The sequence below is a fragment of the Molothrus aeneus genome, chromosome 14 (genome assembly GCF_037042795.1).
Source record: "Molothrus aeneus isolate 106 chromosome 14, BPBGC_Maene_1.0, whole genome shotgun sequence".
Classification (NCBI taxonomy): Eukaryota; Metazoa; Chordata; class Aves; order Passeriformes; family Icteridae; genus Molothrus; species Molothrus aeneus.
This window is the reverse complement of record NC_089659.1, coordinates 1,700,390-1,725,950: the sequence shown is the minus strand read 5'-3', so window position 1 is coordinate 1,725,950 and position 25,561 is coordinate 1,700,390. Positions and strand designations below refer to the sequence as shown.

The 25,561-nt window shown below is 47.5% G+C and overlaps 1 protein-coding gene across 1 annotated transcript in view; it reads right to left on the bottom strand.

Annotated features, from left to right (window-relative positions):
* Positions 1–25,561, bottom strand: part of LOC136562532 (vascular endothelial growth factor receptor kdr-like) — a 129,597-nt gene that overhangs the window by 65,171 nt on the left and 38,865 nt on the right. Inside the window, exons 3-9 of the mRNA XM_066559421.1 lie at positions 25,147–25,349; positions 14,207–14,334; positions 9,798–9,957; positions 8,417–8,553; positions 6,812–6,971; positions 5,932–6,049; positions 3,541–3,716 (exon numbers count right to left, since the gene is read on the bottom strand). Of these exons, the coding sequence (XP_066415518.1) occupies positions 3,541–3,716; positions 5,932–6,049; positions 6,812–6,971; positions 8,417–8,553; positions 9,798–9,957; positions 14,207–14,334; positions 25,147–25,349 (1,082 nt within the window). The remainder of the gene's footprint in view (positions 1–3,540; positions 3,717–5,931; positions 6,050–6,811; positions 6,972–8,416; positions 8,554–9,797; positions 9,958–14,206; positions 14,335–25,146; positions 25,350–25,561) is intronic.

Here is a 25,561-nt window from a genome sequence, read left to right as displayed (position 1 = left end):
AGTGTTTGATGTGTAAATATGTAAAGAAGGAGTGTTTTGAAAATGCAATCAGCTACCTCCTGGGGACCTGAGTCCTACAAGGAGCCAAGGTGACTCCACATGGAGATATGTGCTCCTGCAAGAATAAATTCCAGCTGCAGAGGGAGCAGGGGTGACCAGAGGCACAGCTAAGCCCTTCTTATAGAGGCATTTTTGGAATAGCTGCATGATTCTCCTCCAGGCCAGGCAGTTCCTTGCTGGATCTTTTTCTCTCAGCTCCCACCCTGCAGCTCTGGAGTTATTTGCCCATTTTGCTCCCTCTCCACTTGATCCCTCTGTAGGTACTCCTCAGTTTGGTGACCAAATCAAGCCTGGGGGGAAATAGCTGCTAATGTTTGACTGATTCCCATGGAGTGCAACACCCTGTGCCCACAGTGGGGCAGAACTCTGGGATTTCTCCCAGTTAAACACCCAGGAGGTGACTCCAAGGAAAGCTGCAGCAGAGCAGGTCAGGAGAGACACTGCCCACAGGGCTCAGGCAGGGCTCTTCTGATCCTGTTCTCATCCTGCTGAAAGGGTTCTCCTCTGCTGCCATTATTAGTGACTAAAACACACTGCCAAAATTCATACAGAGCAATCTGAGGGTCGAGCCCTGCTGCTGTTTGTACTTTGTTTGTGCAAAACAATTCACAACAATTTTAACTTCAAACTTCCTCTGCACCCAGCCCAAAAATGCAGCTGATGGCTTTGTCACAGCACACTGAGTGCCAGCTGAGTACCTGGGACACATTAACGATGGATTGTTGTGGAGAGACTCTCAGAAGAGGGGGCTGTGGATTACTGATCATTTCTGCACTGCAGTGTCCCCAGGCAGCAACAGAAACCATTCAAATGGCATTTCTCTCCTCATACCAAAGTCTGCTTAGGTAATTTCCCTCTTCTCTTCAACAGGGTGGATCAGAACTCACTCCCTTCCTTAGCTTCACCTCTGAAGTGAAAGGCTGGCCCTGGATTTGGGGAGCAATGCTGTTATTCAAACAGAAATTGTTCTTCACTCTCAGGGTAGGTGGCTGTTACTCAGCAGGAGGTTTATCAGGTGCAGGCTCCACCTTTTAGACACCATGCAAAACTGATACTCCACCCACTGTGTCCACTTGAAGCCCAAGAGGATTTTTCCATCAGTTCCACTAATCCCTGTGTTCAAATCCCAGCTTCAGTAATTGCAGGCTGCCTCTGGTTCTGAGCAGAGACATTAATCACACCTCCAGCTCAGAGGTGCTTTCTTTCAGATAATCCCTGCAGAAAGGGGCTACAAAGTGTGTTTTGGTCTCCTTCTCTTGTTTCAGAGTCTGCTGAAACTCCAAGCAATTTAATCTATTCAGGTGTGATACCCAGGTATCAGTCATGATGGCTGGAGATAAAGTGCCAGGTTATTTGTGGACAGTTAAGGGAAAAATTCCAATCTGCTTTCAGTTTGGAGCTTCAGAGTGCACTTGAAAGGAAATCCCAGATCTGAAAAAGCAGCTCCTGAAAAAGCTGTCCCTGCCCTCTGATGGGAAGCACAAGAGAAAGAGCAGTTTGAAGCAGCTTCAAGAGCCCATTTTGCCCTTTTTGGGCTCTACCCACATGAATCTCAGTGCAACCAGTCTCTCCTGGGCTGAGTGCTTCACACAGAGCACATCAGGGTGGTGCTGCAGGGGAGAGCCTGGCAGGGGTGGCAGGATTCCCTGGTGCTTCAGGGATGGCAGGATTCCCTGGTGCTGCAGGGATGGCAGAATTCCCTGGTGCTGGGTGCCAGTCCTGCTGCAGCCAAGCAAACCCTCCCTGTCTGCAGCCTCAGTGTTCACCCATGGCACCCCAGGCAGGTCTTTCCTTGTTCTCCTCTCATTCCCTGACTTCCTGTCACAAAAAAAGGGACACTTGCTCTGTGGTTTTCCTGTGCATCACCACAGGACAGTTGGGGACACCCCTGCAGCTGCTGGACTTTGAGAAATGGGGGGGTTGCAATTAAATAATTATTGCTGATGAAGCCCTTGCTGGGCTGACCCCTGGAAAGGCTGAGGATGAGCTGCACTGTGTGAGGGGTGGGATGCCCCAAGCTTGGACAAACCATGGACATGAAAAGCTTGTGCAGGAGTGGTTTGATCCTGAAATAGCCTCTTGCTGACAGAAAAAGGCTCTGTTTGTTTTTTGTTGCCTGTTTGGGGAACAGCAGCTCCTCGAGGAAACGCTCCCTTGTGCATGCAAACACCAATATTTACCTTGACAAGATAGTTTATTATCATTCTTCATTTCTCTTCCTTTAAACGTTTCCGTTCTCTGAAGAGGCAAAACCATTGTGTGGAAAAACAATCTCAAGTGGACAAATGATGCAGCTTAACACGTTCCTCCTGCTCAGCTGAGCTGCAGGACCTGACCATGAGCATGTTTTTGGCTCCCTCCCCTCCTAAATCACGCATTAATTAATGTCTTATTTCAGGTTTTTAAGCTATCATATCTCATTTAACATTTTTAATAGGTCAGATGTACCTAAGTGACAAGTTTTCTATTTTTCAGGTATTATTCCTTTCTGAAAGGTGAAATGAGAAAAACACAACTGCTGGAAGCAACAATACATAAGTATATAAAAATTGGACAATTGAGAATAGTTTTAGGTGTAAAGAGGGTAAAGAGAGAAGAATTCACTCCAGAAAAGAGAGCAAACCTGTCTCAGCAACTACTCACTGCCCAAGTGGAGAATACAAAGGGAAAGCAGAGCTAACTTTTGTTGAACTCCTACTTGGCCTCATAATTCAATCTCTGTTGCCAAATTCAATGGATTAAAAGAGGCAGTGGATGTGCAAAGAGACAATGTGGCTCTGCCCTGCATTATCCACCCAGGGAGGCCAATAAATAGCATTCCAATATCTATTTCCCTCTATGGCGAGTGAACCTGCTTCAGCACACACCACAGTTTCCTCCAAATTCCCCTGAAAAAGAACCTGTCCCTCAAATGCTGCCAGCAGAGAAGTGACAGAACAGAAAAGACAGATTTAGAAAATGGATCTGGAGCAGGATGATGGACAGACATAAAAGCCAGGGCAGCTCCTCCAGTTCCTTCCGTCAGCCCCACTGGGACCCTTCCTGTCCCAGCAGATGTTCTCCAGTGCTTTGCCCAAGCTGCTTTTAAATCTCAAGGGATAAAACTTCCAGCTCTTCTCTTGGGAAACTCTGCCCCCAGTTCTAAGACCTCTCTACTCAATATCCTCCCAAGCTCCTATAAAAATGTGATGTTTGTGGCCTTTTCAGGCATTTCCACCTCCCTGTGTGGAGCCACTGTCCCAGCACTCAGTGCTGTGGGAGGTGCAGTGTCCCAGGGGAAGGGACTTGCATGACCCAGGGTCACACCAACTCCTCAGAGCAGCTGAAATGAGGGGTTCAGTGGTTCCTGAGGGGGGTGGTGATCTCTGGGCAGTGCTAAACCCTGGGAAGTGCCACCCATTCCTGCTGACTGGCACAGTAGGATCACACAAAATAGGATAAGTGACCCAGCAGAAGGAATTAGACACAACAAGTCCTTACCTGTCACCACCAGCTGCATGGTGAGGTTCTTGTAGAGGCCGTATTTGGGGTTGCTCAGGACCATGGTGTAGTTCCCAGCATGTTTTGGTCTCACATCTCGTATTCCCAGTCTGTATTTCAGTGGATCTGGCTCATAGCAGGTGTGGTTGTCCTTGATCAGTTTGCCATCCTTGTACCTGTTTGGGAAGTTCCATGAAGGCTTGTCATGTCCCTGTGAACCCTCAGAAACCCTGTCACCCACATTAGGCGGCTAAAGGGTCATCCCAGCAAGGGAAATGCAGGTCTAGAATCACTGCTTGGATTGGATATTTATTCCTGTTAGCCTTCCCCACCAGAACTGATTCTCATCTCCAATGCTGTGGGATGGATTCATTCCACACAGGAAAAAGGTGGTTTATTTTATCTGAATGAACAGTGCCTCTCACATGCTCAACTATGATCTAAATGCCCTCAAATGAAGCTGGATGGGCAACACCAAGTGTAGGAAATCATGGAATAGCAAAATGTGTGTCAGCAGTTTTAAAGGAAGAGATGATTTCAGCAGAATTGTCTCTCAGGATGTCTCTGTGAGCCTTTACTGTGTCTGAAAAAGTTAAACTCTGTGACCTGGAGAAGGTTGGTCCATAGGGAGGTCAGTGAGGAATTCCCAGCCTGGAATAGAGCAGCATCTGCAGGAGAGGCTCCTCTCCACTGCCCACCCTACACGTGGGTTCATGGGTAGGAAATAGTCCAGGCTTTGCCACACACAGAGCTTTGGGCCTGGTGGAAGGATGCTGGGGCATCTCCCACTGCCTGAGGATGCTGGAAACTTCCTTTGCAGTCATAAAAACAACCATCCTGAGAGGCCTCCAACATCAACAGCTGGGGCTCCAAGGGAAGGCAGCTCTGGTGGTCCCAGGCAGCCACCAAAGAGCTCCACACTGAGCCCAGGAACAAAGGCTTGGCAGGGAGAAGGGGTCGGTCCCACTTCAGCTCCCAAAACACCCCCATCCCTAAATAACAGCAGCAATTAAAAACACCTCCTGGCACTGGTTCCACTAAAATTAGAGAATTTCATGTTATTTCAGTGCTAATAAGCAGCAAGGCCAGCCCTGAGCATCCTTTTGCTGCCTGCCAGGCTCTCAGCTGGCTGAGGACAGGTGCTCCAGGGAAATGCCATCTTCTCTGCCAGGACAGGCACGCCCCTGCCAGCTGTCCCATGGGATTTCATGGGTTAAAGATGTAAAAGCCACTGGATGGGGTCGTTAAAGACAGAGCAGGAGAGAGGACAAGTGATGAAAGGGTAAAGAGAGACTTGAGTATCTCGTGGAGTTGCTGCTGGTTGCCCCTCCTGTTTAGCAGATCCATTGCACTCCTGGTGAAGCCTTTAGTTTGCTCAGGAGGATTCACTGCAAGGATCTGTTGGCACAGGTCTGGAGGACATTATTTAAAAGTTCTGGAGAGAAACAATTTCTTATGTTAAAAGTATGTCCTTTTGGTGTTATCCCCTGCCCCTTGCAGACGGACCACCACTGCTGGGGGTAAGCAGGAAACCCTTCCCCAAGAGCTTTCTCCTTGGATCTCCCAAATCATTCTGTGTCCAGGGAAAGTGAAACACACTTTTTTTCCTCCAGTGACCTTTCTTTCATGGCTAGGAGAAGAACACAGCCTGGGTGTGGGAAATGGAAAGAAAGAAACTTTCAGAGACACTGAAGGGTTTGATCTGCAGCCTTGGGAGAAGCTTGGATTGATGTAAAAATAAAGTACACAGACATTAAGCAGAAAAACGATAAACTTAGGTTTCTATAGTTGTAAGTAAGAATATGCCTTAAGTAAGAAACTGTATTGGTAAGATGGTGAAGGGTTTGTAGTGTAGGGGTGTAATTGTACAGAGTAAGCTGAGAGTTTAGATGTTACCACAGAAGCATATGTGTGCATGTGTGGTAGTAGCCCACTGGATAAAAGTATCTGCAGTGCAGCAGAAGTGAGTAAAGGTGATAGGTTAGAAAAGCAAAATAAACTTTGTGACAACTGCCCATTGGATCAGAAAGTTCTATATTGTCTTGTAACAAAGAACTTGTGACTACTTGGAGCCATGGCCGGCTGTTTGCTCTTTTAAATCTCATGGCCTTTGAGACTGATGTTTATCTGAGCAATAAATTGTTCTTAGCCCAACTGTGGTCCCATCCCTTCAATTAAAGCAGTGATAATAATTCCTGGGAATGAGGGGTGGCTGGCCCAGCCTCCCAGAGCTCAGGAGCCCAGAGCAGAGCCACAGCTCCTCAGCTGAGCTCTCTGAGCACTCCCAGCTCCCATCCCTGACCTGTGTGGTGGGTGAGGAATGGTGGTGATCTGTTCCAGACGGGATTCCTCAAGGAGCCCAGGCATTCCTGCTGTTGCTGGGGCACTCACCAGGTGACAGTGGGCCGAGGAAAGGCGTCCACCTTGGCAGCCAGCTTCAGGGACTTGTGTCCTGACGTAATCTCGTAGTAAGGCCCTTTCTTGTGTGAGACCGTGATGTAGGGTTTTTCTGGGGAGAGAAATGAGCAGGGAGACTTGGAATGGCAGCTCTGCCACAGCACAGAGCTCACACCTGGGATTGCTCTGTTCTCACGTGGGATTTTTTCCAATACAGACCTGCACAGAACCAAATGGATCTGGCTGTTCCCTCAGCTCCCCTGTGCAGCCCAGCCTCAGCCAGGAAGGGCTGCTCCCACATGAAGGAATTCACATGGAAAGCAGAGGATATGCACTTGCATTGCCCCTGGATTGCTGTGGGGAGTGCCTGGGGCATCTCTTGCCCATGTGGAGCCCACAGGATGGATTTTCCAGAGCCTCAGCAAGCACACTTGGTGCCAGCTTTTTCAAACAGTTCAGCTCCCTCAGACATCACAGAATCCCAGAATGGTTTGGGTTGGGAGGGGCCTTAAAGCCCATCCAGTGCCACTCCTGCCATGGCAGGGACACCTGCCACTGTCCCAGGCTGCTCCAACCTGGCCTGGGACACTTCCAGGGATCCAGGGGCAGCCACAGCTGCCCTGGGCACCCTGTGCCAGGGCCTGCCCACCCTCCCAGGGAGGGATTCCTTCCCAATGTCCCATCTAAATGTATCTCTTGAATTTGTTTGAAGACATGGGAGCTGACTCTCATTGACTAATTAGAGGTTTTAGATGATTAATGGTTGACTTTCTCCCTAGTGCCATTTCAATCAACAGATTTTCCAGCCTGGCATCATCCTCTAAGCTGAGCACTGCTGGTTCCTGGTCCATCCTGGTTTGGCTGCAGCACTCACCATACACGGTGACAGTGACATTGGCCTCCAGCCTGGTGGCATTGAATGTCCTGCAGATGTATAGGCCCCCATCTTCCATGGTGACATTTTCAATTATCAGGCTGCTGCCAGCTTTGTACACCACATCACTCTGGTCCATTGTTCTCCTGGGGTGGGGGTGCTGGGAGTCACAAAAAACAGGGTCAGAAAGCAGAGTAAACTGGATTATTGTGATCACCCTTTCCAAGGCTGCCAGTAAAGGAAAGCAGTGATTCGTATCAAAACCATCACATCTCCCCATCACTGAAATAAATAATATAAAAGGCAGATCAGCAGGAAGAGCTCTTGTGTGAAGTTTCATTATCAAGTCTAATAAGAGAGAGAAGCAGAGTGGAAATGTGGCACTTTGTACTGAATTCTGGGCAGGTAAACAAGGGGATGCATCCCAGTCCTTCTCCAGGACTGAATCCCAAGAATCTCAGGGTAAAACTGCTGCAGGGTCAGAGCCCTGCTCCGAGGGTTTGGTTTTGAGGGTTTTTAAATTTATGTTGGTCACAGTCAGTATTTTTTCTGTATTAAAAACCTCCTGCTTTCTAAAAGAAATCTATTATGACAGAAATATAATATATTATGACAGCCAAGTGCCAATGCAAATTCCTGGGGAATTTTAGAAAGCATTATCGCTTTCGATAGGATTTTTGATCCCAGAGATTTGGCCAAGAAGTTTTACATTTATAATGTTAGAAATATAAGGAGAGTTCATAGGAAAACTAATCTTTTCCACCATATGGGGTTCAAGAAACCAAATTCATTCAGTAACACTGTAGTGCCTGGACCTCTATAAATTCTATGTTATATTTTCTGTAGTTTCCTCACTGAAACAAACTCAGACATTCTTTTTTAAGGAAACAAATCAAAATTAATCAGTTTTTAGGAATCACATTTTACACCTTCCCAAAAAGCTTAGATGCTTCTTCACAATGCGTATTTTGCTGAACTAAAAAGAAAAGAAATCCAATTATTTTAATTATCAGCACCAAACAGACCCAGGAATAGAATCTCAGACAAATGAACTGATTTGGGAAATGATCTCCCTCTGTTTTTTGAGTTTTTTTTAGAAGAAGTGAGAGGGTTTGGTACCTCAAATGTTAAGTCTCTTACTTATTTCTACTTCAAATTTGGCACTTTTTGTATTGTATCCACAGAAAGCTCATGACTCAGAATTTACATTTCATTCTTTGGGGATGATTTCCACAGGTTCAGCTGTGTTTTCCTTTGCTTTTTCCTACTTCATAAATACCAAAATAGATGAGGAGACTGACAGCTTACAACCTGCATTTGAGACTTGTCACTGTGAGACAGCCAGGACAGAAGGAATGAAGGAGTTTTTCTTCCCAAAAAGAAGGAAACATGCCTGGCTTTTCTTGCCAGGGTTTATTTAGTGAGGTTTGCAGTTTAATCTGCAGGTTCAAGTAGGGCTGAGAAGTTTTAGATTCATCCAAACACAAAGTTCAATCAATGACAGGCTTATAAATGATTGGATAATTTCAGCATAAGTAATAATTAGGTTTTCTCAGCCCTGTGAATTTTGGGAGGAGGGGGAGTACAGGGATTCCATGCACTCACTGTGCCACGGGGACACGTCCAGATGAACTCAATGCGCCCGTTGATGAAGGTCTCTGCTTTGCACTCCAGCTTGAGAGTGTCTCCAACCAGCAGCTTTCTGGCACTTGCCTTCAGAGCCAGGTTCTGTATTCTGCCCTCTGCAATGGAAGAGGCAAAGCTGTGAGCAGCAGCACTCCCTGCATCACTTTGGGATCCACCACTGGATCCCTGCTCCCATGGACACAGTCAGGAATGGCTGCCCTTGCATGTGCCATGCTCCAACCCTCTCATCAGCTCCACAGAAAAGAGTTTCCAAAGGTGACAAAGGACTCAAAATGAGAGGATCCTCTTTTGCTGGACATGAGATGTGTTTCTCCTGCCCTCTCCTGCCCAGCTCCCTTTCCTTCCTGAATGGGATCCCCAAATCCTTGAATGGGATCCTCAAATCCCCCAGTGGGATCCCCAAGTCTTGCTCTTACACATTTGTCAGTGCCTTAAATACATCAGCTCTGAACTTCCATCAGTTTTTGGTGCAAATACCAAAACCACTCCTGGCCACTGACAGTAACACACGACAGAAAGGGATTTCCTGGGTCCTAACTAAGGTGCAGAGGGATGGCCTAAGAGATTTTGTAGGTTTGCATTCATGATTCTAATAAAAAATTACTCCAACAAGGAGTAATAAGGAGAAAGAGAGAGATTTACAGGACTTTTATTTGGCTGCCACACAAATTTACAAGCCTGTTGTTCAAAGCTGAGTGCTGATTGTGTAGAAAGATGCCATGAGCTAATGGGAATGAAGTCCAAGTAAATAGAAGATATATGAGGAGATAAAGAACATACATGGAAAACAAAAGAAAAATAAATTCTAATTGGTTTCATATAAATGCCCAGCACTCAAAAATTTAATGTTTAGTTGCTTCAAATTCAGATTTTAATGATGAGATGAAGCTCAGCTGTAAATCCAAGGGAAATGGTGTAGTAAATCACCCAGAGAAAATCTATAAAAAGCAAAGATGTGAATTAGCAGTGTAGTGAGGTTTTTATACGATGATCACACGTGGTTAATGACCAGAAGCAAAAAGAAAGCTGCTGTTTGCTTTGTCCTGAGCCAGCAGTTGTTTTAATGTAAATACAGCTCAATCCAAGCAAACAAAGCCTTGGTGGGGTTTGAATAAAACACTCCTGTTTTGTACCACCTCAGCACTTGGTCATTTTTCAAAACCGGAGTGGCTCCAATCCAAGTTCTCTTGAATAGGGAGAAAAAAAAGGAAGAAGGAGTTTACTTTTAGCATTCCAGCTTGGACTTGCCACAGATGCAGCCCAGGGAGATGTATCAGACAGAGCTGAGGCTGAGCAAGGAGGGACACCCAGGAGGTGCCAGTGGCACTGAGGCACTCACCCAGTCTCTGGGCCATGTAGTAGGAGTTGAAGACGCTGCCATTGACGTGGGCTGAGCACGTGAGGATCCCAGAGGGCACGAAGGAGTGGGAGGGGATGACAAAGCCTCTCCTGGGGTCCCACACCATCTTCTTGAAGTTGATCTCTGCAGAAGAAGGGTACTGCAAGGGAACAGACAAGGAGTAAGAATCCCATTCCCCTTGGATTGCTCTGTCCTAGGGGCAGGGCAGGGCTTTGACCTTCCCCAGGGCTTTGGGGTCTCTGTCCACACAGGTCTGCAGCAGCAGCAGCCTGAGCAAACAGGAAAGCCCTCCCTAAGGCAGGAGTGTCTCTGAAACTCAACACTTGGGCAGCCAGTTCAGGAGTCCCAGTGCTCCCAGATCTCATGTGTGGGACTCATTTCCCTCATCCCTTCTTTGGAAATCCTTATGCCCATCTTATAAGAATTTTGTGGGGTGATCTTTTCACAGGTGTATCCTCCCAGTGCCACGTGGAGCTATCACACATTTTCCTCATTGTACTTTAAAACATGTATGAAGTTAGACTCTCCCAAAATCAGAATTGCTCACTAACTCACCTGACTGTGCTTATCTATGAGCTCTGGTCTGTGGGCACTCCCCAGATTGTCCCACAGAATGGGGGGAGACACTCTCAGAGCACCCCAAGGATTGCCATGGAAGCAGCCTGGGTGACTTAGGAGTGTAAATCACAGAAATAAAGGGACTAAAGCATTTGGGGTCTAAATTCATATATACTTGTAATGTTGTGAGATTCTTGAAAAAACCTCTCAATTCTGTTTATGAGGAAGAAGTGAAAATAGAAAAGGCAAATGTGGAAAACAAACTGGAGCAAAAATTCATTTAATGGGAATGAACTCCCCTCTGTCTACCCTTGGACAACACCAGTGTTGAGCAGCTTGGCTTTTGTTGGGGGGAATAATCAGTTTATTGTTATTATTAACACACAGGGAAATCCTGTATTTGCTAGAGGGAATGTAATTTACTTTCCAAAAATTTTGAAAATCCTGGATTATAATGTACAAAAGAACTACTTGAAATTAAAAGAGGTCCCTGAAATGCTCAGAGAGTTTCAGGGGTTTGCAGGTGCGGGAATGGAAGCACAGGAAGCTCTGGCTTTCCCGGCAGGACACAGGGAGGCTCTTTAGGACTGAGGATGCTCTTTGGGAGAGTTGAGATCACTTCTGCCCCAAAAATGAAAAGTTTGGGCAAACCTCAGTGTGCCTGCAGTTACCTCATGATAATTATCTTTATTTGCTTCTCCCTCCTCCTCCTCATATCCTGGCTGCTCAAAGGTGAGGCAAGAGGAGGTTTTCCTTTTCAGAGAGACCTTGCTTCAGCTTTGGGAGCTAACCAAGGGACTGAAAGCAGGAATTTCACCCCTGATGGAACAGTTTTGCTCCTATTCCTGTTGTGGGCAGCTCCTGTTTGTCTGCCAGCAGCCAGGACTCTGGTTTGGCAGGGCAGCTAAAATTGGATTCAGTTTAAACAATCCTCCTGTTCCACACAGCTTGCAGCTTGGGGCTCTGGACACACAAGTGACAAGGCTGGCCTTGGTTTGGGTCAATTGTTACAATTCCAGCATGGACCAAACCCAGAGGAATTCTGGCTGAGGAACTGGTGATGCTGCATGGGGAAGGGGGGACAGCCAGGCAGTCGCTGTCTTTTGGAGCAGCATTTGTTCTGACAGCAGTAGGAATCAAGGATCTCTTGTAAATGCTTTTGAAGTTATCAAGCTGTGGCATCTCTGTTTAGAACCATGAGGAAAAATAGGAAAAATTACAGAAAGAGATCTGAAACCTGAGGCATAATCCTGCTTTAGCACTCATGAAGGTCAAAGCTGGAAGTGGCAAATGCACACTGAACCAGATCAGTGACTAAACAGATCTGACATGACTGAAAAAGCTCTTTTTGCCCCGAATTAAAATCACATTAAGCAAAATTAAAAGCCTGAGCTGTGTGTCTTAAACATGAGTTTGTTAATAATAAAGGTGATATATTGAGGTAGCTAGGATCTGCTTAGTATAAGCAAGAGGTACCTTTCTCTGAGCATGTTTAAAGAGAGTACAATGATTTAAAAGTATAATGGTAACATAAGGAACTTAATTTACAGTGGCAAAGAGTCCATTTTCCACAAGAATAATAAAACGTGATAAAGCTGAACTTCAGGGTTTGGCAGCTCTGCTCCCCAATGCCTGGGGGAAGGGGGAAGGAAAAATAACCTTACTCAGGAGGCCCTTTTCAACACCACACACAGATTAAACATCTTCATAAAATATTCACAAATACCTATTTAAACAATCAAACAAAAAAGCGTCAATGCTGCTCGAAGGAAATCACAGCGGCTTTCCTCCCTTTGAAGTGTTGTCCTCCCTGCCCAGTTGTCTCCTGGAGATTAAATTTGGAAGGAGAGGATGTTCTAAATTTGTCTGATGGCCTGGCTCACCTCTCCTCCCCCATGCTCACCTCCTCCCCTGTCCTGCCCTGCTTCCTCCCAGCGCTGTGGTGCTGCCTTAGGACTTCAGCTTTTGTATTCTTCAAACCCTGCATCAGTGTCTAACTCTAAACTCCATCCAGAGTGTCAGTAACTGTCTTCACATTTTGGTCAGACAAAACAGTTCCTCTAGGCCTGAGATTCAGACACTCTACTGCCTCAGGCCCTGAAAAGTATCAAGAAAAGTGAATTGGGAGGGGAGCAAACTGGGGGAATATGACCTCACTGCCTGAAGCTGGAATTGGAGGATTAACCCCTGAAATGTAAATGGACCAAACTTGAAATTGTCTGAAAAACTCGTGACCATCGTCCATCTTGGGTGTGTCCTCGGAGGCTTCTGACTGCCCAAGGTGAACCTATTGAAGGCTTTTAATAAATTCCCACTTTATTCTCTTAATCCTGTCTACCTCTGTTCCAGGCAGCCACTGAAGGCATCAGTGGGATTCCCAGCCAGGGCCAAGCCAGCAGTGCCATCCACAGCTGGATCCCAGAGCTTCCTGAGGTGCCACATCCCAGCAGCTCCCAGCTCCTTTGGGAGCTGTGCCCAACCTCTGCCTCCCTGCCCTGAGCCCCAGCTGCTCAGCCTTGGAGGGGGAAATCTTCTGGGGACAGCTTTTTGTGGGAGAGATTTTGGTGGAGGTTTCATTCCAGCAGCCAGGCTGCAGTTTGTGTTTGGAGAAATGACTGGGAATTTAGCTGGGAAGCAGGAAGAGCAGGGCTGCTCATCAATAATAAACGTGGAAATGGGAATTCCAAGGCCACCCTGATGCTGCCAGGGTCTGCAGCACTGCTCCAGCCATGAGTTTGGTGAAGCAGGCTCAAATCAGAGAGGGATGTTTCATTTTTGTAGTCATGGAGGTAGGGTGGCAACACTTATCCAGCCTAAAATGATAACTGGAGAGGAGCCTCTTTCCCTACTTTAATCCCTGCTGATGAAATTAAAAATAGAGATCTCCAAAGCAATAAGGCCCCTGCTGTCCCTCTGCACCTCTACTGGGAACGTGCCATGGGTCCCAGCAGGTCCCAGTCCCCCATGATTCCATGTGCTGCCTCCCAGGAGAAGGGGACATCTGAGGCATGGAACTGCCACGAGGAGCAGAGGTGCTTAGACCCCTCTCTGCCATATCCAGAACAGCCTCATCCCTCACAGTCCCTCCAGAACAGGCTGGAAAAGGGGCACAGGATGAGCTCCTGTTCCCTCCAGGATTTCCTGAGCTGTCAGGCTGGCAGGGGAAGGGAAGGGCACGGAGTTCCTGATGTAAAATGCAGGACTGGAGCCAGGAGACTTCTGTCCTGTTCCTCACTCCATGACAGGCTACTCTGGAGTGAAGTTCTGAAGCCCTTTAAATGAGTGACTCCATCGACTGATCAGGGCCCAGACCTTAAATTTCCATTTTTATTATCCCAAACAGCCTTGGCCTGCACAGACTGTGCTGTAACCTTGACATTCAGGTGGAACTGCTGCCAAAAGAATGGATGCTGGAGCCATCTATTCCCAAGGCTGAAACTTGGTTTGAATTGATGAAATGAAGCAAAAATGGGCAATTGTTCTAAGGAGGTTCAAGGTATAAAGAGAGAAGCTTTCAGAGAGAGCCAGGTGTTATGCAAAGAATTCTGAAGGAAAATAGTGCTTTGTCATCTACTTCTGCCAATTTATGGAGGAACACCAAGCCACAATGTAAAAAAAATGTGCTAAACTCAGCCTAATCCCCAAAAAAATCCTTTTACCCAGTTCAACAGTAACACACACTGCAAGAACCGGTTAATGTTTGTGGATTTTCAGGGTCTTTGCTATTATTTATGTAATTTACTCAGCTTCATACACCTATTTTTTTTGGTTTTCCCCATTTTATTGGCAGCCCAGAGCTTGAACTGAGCTTCCCTGAAGCCACCTCTTACCTGGATGAGCCTGGGTCTGATGTCTGGCGAGGTGACCCGGCAGGGGATCACCACTGTTTTCTTATCATCCGTGATGTAGATGATGTCAGGGTGTTCTGGGTGCATCTCCACAAATGGATTCCTGTAGTCTGCAGGGAACAGAACATGGATTTGGAAAACTGCTCAGTCACTGGAAGGGCACAGCAATGTGAGCACTGAGCTGCCCAGAAAGGCTCCCCTGGGGTGAGGACATGCAGTGACATCCTGCCACTGTCACACAGGGGTTAGAGCCAATGACCAATTCCTTGCATTAGCTCCATGTTCATCCAGAAATTGCCCAGAATGGCACATTTCTGTGCAGACACATGAAAACTGCATGGACTGCCAGCTCAGGAGGCCAAGATACTTCTGGGCTTTGGGAGCCCTCCTGTCCTTCACCTGGGGATATCAACATGCATTTCTTGACTGATGACAACCTTTGCTTAAGGAATGTCATGGAAATGCCCAAGGGTTGTCAGCTGGAATTAACCCTCAGAGAATCAGCTTGGTGCAGAGCTGGAGCTCCACAACCCACCCCAGTTTCACTCCCACCACACCAAGGCAGGGATGGACACAGCAGAGTGGCCATGCTGCTTCTTGTGGGGTTTGAAGCTTCATTTAGCCCTGAGAACTGGGAATTTTGTCCTTGGCAGACAAAAGGAACCATGAGCTTCATCAGGAGGAGAGCAAGTGTTGGTTGGAGCTGTGTGTGTGACAGGCCATGTGTGAGCTGGTGATGGTGTTTTACAAAAGGCACTTGGGGCACTGTGTAAGAGATGTGGGAGTCGTGTGTGGACCTGGGACAAGGGGCTGAGCATGAGCACTGGGCCCAAGGCAGATAAAGACCCAAAATCTGGCTGATTTCTCTAATTTTTAGTGCTGGATTTTTATGCCAGCTTTTCTTCCCCACCATTGGTTTATTCTGGCTGTGCTTTGGTGTAAGGGCATTGCAGGAAACGTTATGTGAGAGAGATTAATTAGAATTAAAACATTAGATCTCTAATCTCCCCACATTTAGGAAGTTTCAGATACACATCTGAACTTTCTGGTCAGGCAGGCCCTGGTTCTAATCAAGCCTTGAGCTCAGAAACCTGATCTTTGAACCATAACTTTGTAGTTTGGTCCAAGCCCCAAAATAAATAGGAAATATTTATACTCATTCCAGTGTCTCATGCACTTTCCCAAAAATGCAAAATTCTCCTGTTGAGTCACATTATGAAAATGTGTTTAGTGTTTATCCCTGCAGCTTAATCCCTCTGCAGTCTTGCTCTCCAGTTGAGCCACACTGGGAGGTATCAAAAGTGACAATATTTTTATTCTACTTAAAAGAAGACACTGGATAATTAAAAGGAGACCATTGGGCTATTTGTGATAGGAAAAAGCAGAGAAAGTAGATTTTTGTCTACTGGCAACAAAGCGCAAAAAGGTGTCAGGGGAACTGTAATCACAATTATTTCTTGTCCTGTGGAGAAAAGGAAGGTCAAGGAATGTGCCACATGACAGGGGATGGACGAGGGTATACAATGGATGGAAAAGGGTATAGGATAAAGATACAGGCCAAGAGGAAATTTGCTGGGGAAAAAATTAGCTTCCTGATACCAAACTATCCACAATTCAGGATCAAATTTTGACTGAGAAGATGGAAGCACGGAATTTAAAATTATTTCTGCCAGTATTTTTAGAAAGAATTTCAGAATAGCAGTGTTTGTTTAAGAAGTAACATAAATCAAAAGAAGGCAGCTAAGCAAATATGAAATAATCCTAAAAGGCAGGAAAATATTGAACTGTGAAATGATTGATGCATCTTAGTCAAAACAGAATAAAATGTCTCAAAAATATTTCCTGTTCAGGAAAAAAAATATGATTATTTAACCCATTCCCCACCATCTTTTCAAAACTCCAAGACTCATCTCTACCAAATTTTCTGATTCCCAAGGGACCTAAAATTAATCTACCTTTTTCCAGCTGACAACAGGACAGGTATGGTGTTACTGATCCCCCTGATGGGAAGGGAAGCAGGGATTTACAGGGCATGTGACAGAAGCTGCATTTCAGTCCTGACTGATTTTTAATAGCAGCCTGCTCCTGAATTGCCACATGTCCAACCAGGGGCTGCAGATAAACTATCCCAGATAAGCTACAATCTGAATTGGAAGCCAAACTAGATAAATCTGGCTTTCTACCATCACTCTTTGAAATCTTGATGGTATCTTAAAATCACCGTGCACTTAGCAGCAGCAAGAGGCAGTTTCTGGGTGATAAAGATTGGGAAAAGGAAAGGATGGCTTCAGCTGTGGTGACTGTTAATCACTCAGGGTTGTAGGGTCTCCTGGGCATCAATCTCACTGTGTTTAAAAAACATAAAAAGAGGAAAAGGTTTTTTATTTTATGGGTTCTCCTCTTTGCTAAGCCAGTGGAGTGTCCTAGAGCAGATGGCTGTGATTTGTATTATCTCAGTGATTTGTGTTATCTCAGTGACTCGTGTTATCTCACTGCTTTATCCAGTTTATACCCAAGCCTGGAGAGTTGTCTGCCTATGAAAGGGCTTTTCCTTCTCTGTTTCCATTGGCAATATCAGAGCTCCTGAACAGGTGGGGATACCTGTGGGTGGATACTGTGGGAGCCACTGGGATTGGCCCAGTTGGTCAGAGCAGGGTGCTAATAAAGCCAAGATTGTGATTTTGAGCCCTGTTTGGCCATTCACTTAAGAGGACTCCATGATCCTTAGGGTCCCTTCCAACCTGGAATATTCTGTGATTTCAGCTCCTGGAGTGGGGGTTCTGCTGTGGCAGCAGCTTGTGGGGCTGCCCTGCTGCAGCTTTGAGATGAGAGCCCATGCAGGAGGTGAGGGCTGCACTTTGGCCGTCAGGGGACAGTGACAGGGCCAGGCAGCTGCAGGGGAAGGTCAAGCACCTGGGTCTGTCCCTGAGGCCAGGGAGGCTTTGTTTCCCTCCCTAACTGTGGAACTCTGTGCAGAAGGAAGAAAACAATGTCACAGAATCCCAGAATGGTTTGGGTTGGAACCTTAAAGCCCATCCAGTTCCATCCCTGCCATGGGCAGAGACATCTCCAACCATCCCAGCTTGCGCCATCCAGCTCCATCCAGCCTGGCCTTGGACACTTCCAGGAATGGGACAGCCTCAGCTATCTCAGTCATCGAGCACTAAAGAGCCCCAGGACACAAAGAAGAGCTCAAACCTTGTGTGTCCTGCTCCAGCTGCTCCAAACCCCCTCCTAAGCAGGAGCAAGGCAATCCTATTGGGAAGGAGAGGCTTTCCAGCACTTTCCAGGCAGCTGGGCTGCTCACTTAGCAGATAAGCAAATATGAAGTGGCTCGGCTTTGGGGCTTAACAGAATGGCGAAGGATAAATTCTGAGCTAATCAACTGCCAGCTGATACCTTTGTTATGGTTTGTGCAGACAAAAAACCAGATCCTTCTTGAAACCCCTCAGTAGTTCAGACTGACGGTGGCGTGGAAAAATGATCTGCTGGAACATCAGGAGTGTCACTGCCAGCTTTCCAACCACGCTCACCACCTCCAGTCCACCAGCAATCAGTTAACTCCTTGTTAAAAAGTCTCTCAGAGACAGAACTTCTTGAAACAAAAGGGACAGGGTCACTTTTCCTTTAAAATGATAACCTCGGCCTGGAGGAAGATCTCCAGTTCCAGGTGGTGTAAATCAATTGCACTCAAGTGTTGCAATCTGGAGAGCTGTGGCATGGGAAATGCAGGTGTTGTCCTTGCCACAGTCACCGGCACTGAAGTCTGAGGGGAAATTCCTCAGCAAAGAAACCCTTTGTGAAAACAGAGCATTTCCCTGTAGCTTGGCACATCTGCTCCTCCCGAGCTGGGAAGGTGAAACGCCCTATGAATTTCACCCAGAAAGAAACACCCAGCAATTCCCAAGGGAAAATTTAAAAGAATGATTTACCGCGGGCTGCAAAGCTCGTTACACGTGAAGACAGACAAGAGCTGAAGCACGGTGGGGACTTATCAGCTGCAGCCGCAGCTCGGAGCCGAGGGAAAGGCCCTTCCATGGCTCTCAGACTGGATGTCTGGCTGCCCAGGTCAGTGCAAGTTTGCAGGAAGCCCAGGCACGCCAGGGTGTTGCTGTTTCCCCAGCAGGGCTCGGCACGGAACACAAACACGCAGCCGAGGAAGCCGTGGCAGCGGGATGGGGCGGGAAGGGCCTGTCCCACCAGCGGGATGGGGCGGGAAGGGCCTGCCCGGCCCCGGGGACGGACAGACAGACAGACAGGCGGCGAGCGAGGAGCGCACAAAAGCAGCTCTAAGGTCAAATGTTTTCCTTCAGGCACTGAAGCCCTTCATGTTGAGATGCTCGTAGTGACCAGGAGGAGATGAATTGCTGCTGGAGATGAGATTTGGGAGGTGTTCCAGCTCAGCTGGGCAGCCTCAGCAATCCCCTCACACCTCCTCAGCCCGGAGCCGAGGGGTTTAAACCCCTCAGCGCTGCACTGGGCTGGTTGTAGATTCAATCTCTCCTACAGCTTTTTATTTCCGTGTCTGTGCCTCTGAAACCTCCTCCTGACACACACACACACACAGACGCACAGAATTTTATTCAGGATCTGGGTTTTTTTTTCATTCCTGCACCGTGACAGCGATTTGTCTGGTGGTATTTGTCTCACAGCCCGAGCCCCAGAGCTGACATCGCCTCTCCCTTCAGGTGCTGCCAGCCCTGCGAGGATGATGAGCACGAAATGGCCTCTGAGGACAGCCATTCACTGCTGCTCGTGTCCGTGAAATTCCTCAACATTCTCATTTTGCCTCTCGCTTTGTTCCAGATAAAGATAATTCCCTCGCCCTCCATTTATTTTCTTCACTCAGCCATACCTAAGTTGGGGAGCCTGGGCAGAGTTTCACAGGTTCTTTAAGTTCATGTTTTGATATAATCCCCATGAAGTTTGTCTTCATCAAGGTCAAAAAGCATCGAGAGGAGGTTTATAACCTGTTCTTTACAGTAATAGCAGCATTAGCAGTGCGGTGACACTTTGGGCAGAGCATTTTGGAAAGCTTCACAAGGAAACAGCCTGGCCTGCTGGATTCCCCCCAGTGACCCATCAAAGCTGCCTCCAGGTACAGGAGTAACTCCTGTAAAGGCACTTGTTTTGAAACTGGATCTTTGAAAATAAAAGACCTTTCAGTTTGGCAGGCCAATGAAAAGAATTGGTGGTGGAATGTTTAGATTAAACAGAAAGCAGAATATTTTCTCTTTAGGCAAAACAAAAGTGACTGCAAAACCCCCAGAAGCCATTCTGAGTCAACATGAAGCATTCTGTTTTGGTCAAATGAAATGCATTCTTCCCCTGGAGATTTCTGTTATAAACACAGGAATATTTGTAGAGAAAAAAATATTACTCTAAAAAGTGTTACCTTCAAAAATTCTAGAAGCAAAATGCTTCTTGCTGCCAAGCAAATACAGGCAAAATGGAAAGATTTATTTTAAAAAATCCCAACAAAACATCACAGAAAAAGAACTCTCCATGCTTTGTCTGGAATTATGTTTCAAACCGCAGAAGAATTCATAAATTCTGACCCCCACCAGATTTTAGGCAGGTTGGACTTTGTGGAAAATACTCCCCAGCTTTACCTGAAGCCCCATTAAGAACAGGTCTCCCACCTTGGGGAAGGCTCAGCAATTAGCAGCTACTGAGTGGATAAAAACCAGGAAGGAAGCAGTGGAGGAAGTGTGTGTGACTCTGGCCTTTGGGCTTTCATTTAGAAATTTTTGATCCATGGGGAGGGATCCTCTCTCCCTGCTGGGCTGTCAGGAGCTGTCACTGCCCGTGCCAGGAACTGGCGCCGCTCACTCATCGCATCCTCCAAGTCTCCTCTGCTTTAAAGTGAGACCCTTCAGGATATGATTTGAAGACATTGAATGCCTTGATTCAGAGCTAAAAGCATCTTGCTTTTCCCTTGGATGCAGCCCTCAGTGCTGGAGGGTCCTGCTCAGGGCACAGCCTGTGTTCCGTGTGCTCTGACACTGAGCTGGGATCTGCAGCCAACCCTCCCAGCACTGCTGTGGGCAGGGACAGCCACTTTATCTGCAGGGCACACAGCTCAGCAGCTGCCTATTTCAGCTGGCCCAGGTCTGGCAGCAAGTCTGCAGCCTCAAAGAAAGAAGAAATGCAGCTCCAGCCCTGTTCCCACTGGTAAAATCTTGGGAAAAGTGAGCCAAAGCCCAAAGCTGTCACCCCGGCCCTGCAGTTCTGCTTCTCACTTTCTGATTATCTCTGTGAACTGTCAAGAGGATTAAGGAGGCAGGAATCAGCTTCAAAGAACATCAGAAGCAAAATATGATCTCATCTGAGGGGCACTTCATGCACTTCCAGCCTCTTTAGATATCTCATGGTGGGAAAGAGATGAGGCCAATGGGGCTGCTCATCCCTGGGCTGTGGCTGATGTGAGCTCCACCCTGGTGCAGCACTTGGACCACCTCTCCTCACTCTCTTGGACCATACCCTTCACTCCTGCCCTTCCCTGGAGCTGACCAGCATGGAGATGCTCCAGCAGGACACATGCTTGGATGCATCCCCCTTTTCCCTCTAGAAGGGTCTCAGCAGGACTCATGCTCCCATAAAAATGTCTGTCTTGCTTCAAATTTGATTTCCAGTCCTTGTGCTCTGGACTCCTGGCAGGGCTGCACTGTGGCTAGTGCCTTCATGGTTCCCACATGAGTTTTAAAAGGAACCAGAACTCAAATATTCTTTGGGGACATCTGGATTTCCTGTGCTCTCATGAACACCAGTGCTGAGAACCAAAGAGGTGGAGACAAATCACTCCCTCAGTCCTGTGTTCCTCTCTCACAGCACTACTGAGGTGGTGAAACACCAGCAGCTGATGGCTCTGGGTGGGGACACGCTGTTCAAATGTTCACTGATTAATTGTCCACTGTTAAAATGTTGTGTGTTCAAAGTGAGCCCCCCTGGAATGAGCAGGAATTGGGGAATCCATCCTATTCTGCTCAGCCCCTGGTGGCAGCCAGCACTGGGCTCACACACATTTTGTGCCTGTTGCACTCAGAGGAAGTGGGACTGGTGTTTCTGAAGCAGTTACTTGAGAAGCAGCTCTATCATGGCCATAATTATTTCAAGAAATAGAACAACAGCCCTGCTTTGCATAAAAAATGAAGGATGTTGCTGGCCCCATGCATTGAGGAGGTGCCTCTCTCTCACAGCCCTGCAGCTGTGGCACAACAAATGCCATTGGGGGTGGGCAGGAATCCCTGCCTGGAAACCTGGAGGAACTTTTCCAGACACTCTTTGGCAAGATGTGCCCAACTCCAGTGACCTCAGCACTAAATTCACACAAGGTGGAGGCAGCAGGACTGGGTGGGCTCGTTCCTTGCTCTGATCACTGACTCAGGGGTACAAAATGTGCAGCAGATCCTTGACTGTGACACAGAGGCTGCTGGGGGAACATGGAGCTGAGGCAGGATGCGAGCCAGGAGCTCTTCCAGCTGACCCCCCCAGGACTCTGACTTTGCTGACACTGACAGTATTTCAAATAGCTGAGAGCTGCAAGTCCTGACTCCTGTCTAGACTGGAGCCTGGGGTAGCCCTTTGGGAGGGTGGAATGAATTTTTGCTTGATTTGCCCTTTTCTTCCTCCTTCTCTAAGCCATGTTACATTTTCTATGTGCTGGGAATATCTGTGTGTATATGTGAGACAGGAAAGGCAATGGGGTATTGGAAAATGTGGGATGTGGGACCTGGCATGATGGAAAAGATATGGAATAAGGGGTGGATGCTGACCTGGTATTGTCTGGGATAGAGATATTTTTTTTCCTAGCTGGAACAGTGCTGTGTTTTTGATTCAATATAAGAATAGAGAGGATAACACACTGAGGGGACCATTGACAAGAGGACTGTCTGTATTTTCACACACCTGCCCTGTACCTTGGCACAGGGATCCCAAAGGCTGCAATAAATGGGGATATTCCTCACAGGGAGGTGTCCCTTGCTCAGGAGGGGTAACTGCAGAAGGCAGATGGAAGCAGATGCTGTGTCTGGGTGGCTGTGGCAGCATTTCCCATGGAGCTGCCACTGCAGTGTGGGACCAGACCCTGCTTTTCCCTGCAGAGATTATCCCTCAGAGCTGACATGGAATTAACTCAGTTGAGAACTCCCAACTATTTCTGTTCCAGCCCTGGGCTACTCTGTATTTCCAACAGGGAGAAGGGCAACTGGAGAAGGGATTGTCTTCCTTTTTAATGATGATCCTTGGGACTTGCAGCTGCAGCAGGAGGCAGAAAAGGCCTCAGGAACAATTAATTCAGGATGAAGCTCCTGAGCTGTGCCTCCCTCAGTGCCCAAGCGCAGCTGAGGAGTGGCAGCTGCCCGTCCTGACCCCAGGGATGAGCAGGGTCACAGCTCCACCACCCCACAGGGAGAGCTGTGAGTGCCAGGTCCTGCCAGAGCTCCCAAAGCCCTCCAGGGAGGCTGGGAAAACAGGAGCAGCACAGGAAATAATGGCCAATAACAGGGCTTCCGATACAATCATGTTCTCATTTCGGGGTCAAGCAGCCGGCCAGGAATGAAGGGAAAAATACCATTGCCCTTCCTTTTTTGGCAATAATGGCTTGTAACCTCAGAGGAATCTCCAGCCTTCAGGGGCTGGCTCTCCACATTTTCTGCGTGCACCTGGCTCAGCCTCACAAACACCCTGCTGAGCACTTCTCACTCCACAAAACATCCACAGAAATGAGCTTTGGGCCTCACCCCCTGTCTGGCACTGCCAGGGATCTGTGAGTTCCCTCACTTGGAGACAGCTGATGAGTTTCTCAGTGCTGCCCAGACACTGCCACAGCAATTTCCTTCAAAAGGCATGTTTAGATATTGAAGAAAGCCATAGGTGTGCTCTAAACTCCTTGGTTAAGTCCAGAGCAGTTTCCTGGTCCCCAGGACAGTCCTTCCAACAAATATCCACAGGAACTGAATGGCAGGAAGAGCATGCCCTGAGGACAGATCCATGCTGAGGTATAAATAGCTGAATTTCACAGGGCCAAGCAGCTTCCTCAGCCTGGCAGGGCAGATCCCAGCAGGAACCTGCAGCTCCTGGGGCAGAGCCCTGCTTTGGGGTGCACAGGACAAGCCAGAGGATTTTCCACCCACTTTTCCTTCCATGGCTTTTCAAGCATAGGAGTCTGAGTAAGAGCTTTTAGAGCAGGGAGGACGTGGGACACAATTAAATGCACCTGAGAGGGTGATTTTGTGCTGTTTGTCAGGAGAACCTTGGCAAGCTGGAGGACATCCTGCCTTTTTTTTAGATCAGCTCTGTTCCAAGAGCATCCCTGGCGAGGCATTTCATAACTTGGGATATTTTCTTCAGGAAAGTGCTCAGGCAGTCCCAAAAGGTCCACAATGTTTCCTGCACGTGCTCCTGCCACAGAGTAATGAGGGGCTGGGTAGGCAGCCAGGGCACTGAATCTGGACAGAGAATTGAGTTTCCTGGAGCGAGGCACAGGCTGGGTTAACAATGTTGGACCTGGGGCATCTGAGCTGGGTGTAATGGGAAAAGGAAACGGCTCAGCACAAGAACCAGGGTGGATAAAGCAACCAGAGCACCAAGAAAAAAACAGAGAAAGGAAATAGAAAGGGAGAAAAAAAATTACTTCAGGAACTAAGAAATAACACCAAAAAACCACTTTCCAATTAGAGGAAAACTTGCTGGGAAAGCAGGATAAGGGTAAAATGGGACTCTTTTCAACAGGCAGGAAAGTGTCACCCACATGAATCGAGCAGGTGTGTTCACCTGGAGGTGCAAAAGCTGAATTTAGCTGTGTGGGCATATCAGAGTCCCCTGGGAGATGGAAATCACTTCTTGTGTTGCTTCACCATCATTGGCAACACCCCGAGACCCTGAGTCAGAGCTGACAGCAAAGATTTTTGTTTTCTGGAGCTATAGGTTTGCAGCTCTCTTCAAATACCATTAGACAAACTCACTGCCTCTGCAGCATTTGTGTAAGAGGATTCAAAGAACCACAAATTAGGTTTTACCAGGAAAATGATATTAATTCATTCGCATGATTATTTGTGGGGAAGCAAAGGCTGAGCCCATCCAGCACCAGAGGAGTTCGTGTCATCTCCTATTCAAGGCACTAAAAGTCATCTCCTTCATCTGAGGAGTCACAATCTCAGCTTGGAAGATCCAAGATGATTCAATGTTTAGTAATGCATTTGTCAAGTAGATTTGAAAAAAACTCAGCATTTGGGAGGAATATTCTAACAAAAATTCCCATTATTGAAATGGTGGTTCAATAGGTTGCATTCACTTAATCACAGAGGACCATGCTACTCTGAAGTTCCTGCTTCCATTAATTCCGGGATCTGAACTCAATGACTCTGAAATGTGGGGGAGAGGCAGCTCAAAGGGAACAAAAATGAGCAGTGGGACACTTTTTATAGTAAAATATATCCAATGCAGTCACCCAGCTCTGCTAGGAATGTCTCACAGATGTAAGGACAAATGTGTAGGAGGGGAGGAATTACAAAGCATTCTGCTGGGAAGGTCCATGCCTGGGGAGGAAGGGAAAGAGAGAGGGCTTGAGCATTCAGGATGAATCTTTGGAAAAGCACTGTGACAGCAAAGTCCTTCAGGATTGAAGAATTTAGTCTTAAAATGAAAGGATGTTTAAGGAAGTATCTGTTACTTGGGCCACTAAACTGATGGGACAATCCAGCTTTCCAGTCCTGGAACTGAACAGGATGGGTAATCTCTGGTTCTCACATCCATTCCCTGAGAGTTCAGCTGCCATGAAAACCCAGATTCATTTGGTCTGTTCAGGGTGTCAGAGCTTCTGCTTCCTCCTGAGCCAGCAGAGAGGTGGAAGCCCCTGCACTGCTGGTTCTGCCTCACGCAGCCCCCAGAGCCCGACACCATTTCTAAAGCGGAATTCTTACCTTGGACAAAGACATAGACCCTGGCCATGGGGCCCTGGTGCTCGGGGGTGCTGCTGAGGGCACAGCTGAGGTAGCCAGTGTCATTGGTCGTGGCTCTCCTGAGGACGAGCTGGCTGCAGCCCAGCCCGGCGACATCGCGGCAGCTGCTCACGTGCACCCGCGGGTTGTCCTCCCTCAGCTGCCAGCTCACAGACGGGGCTCCCCTGCCAGCACAACACATCCAAATTACACTGCATTCAGGCAGAACTGGGGATTCTGTCTGGCCAGTTGTTCCCAGTGCTCCTACCCTTGTCATTCCCAAAAATATTGTAAAGGTGGCCGAGACTGCGGCAAAATCTCCTTCCACCCATACTACACTATTAAAGACGTTCTAGGATTTGTACTAATACTTTCCCTACTCATCTCCCTGGCCTTA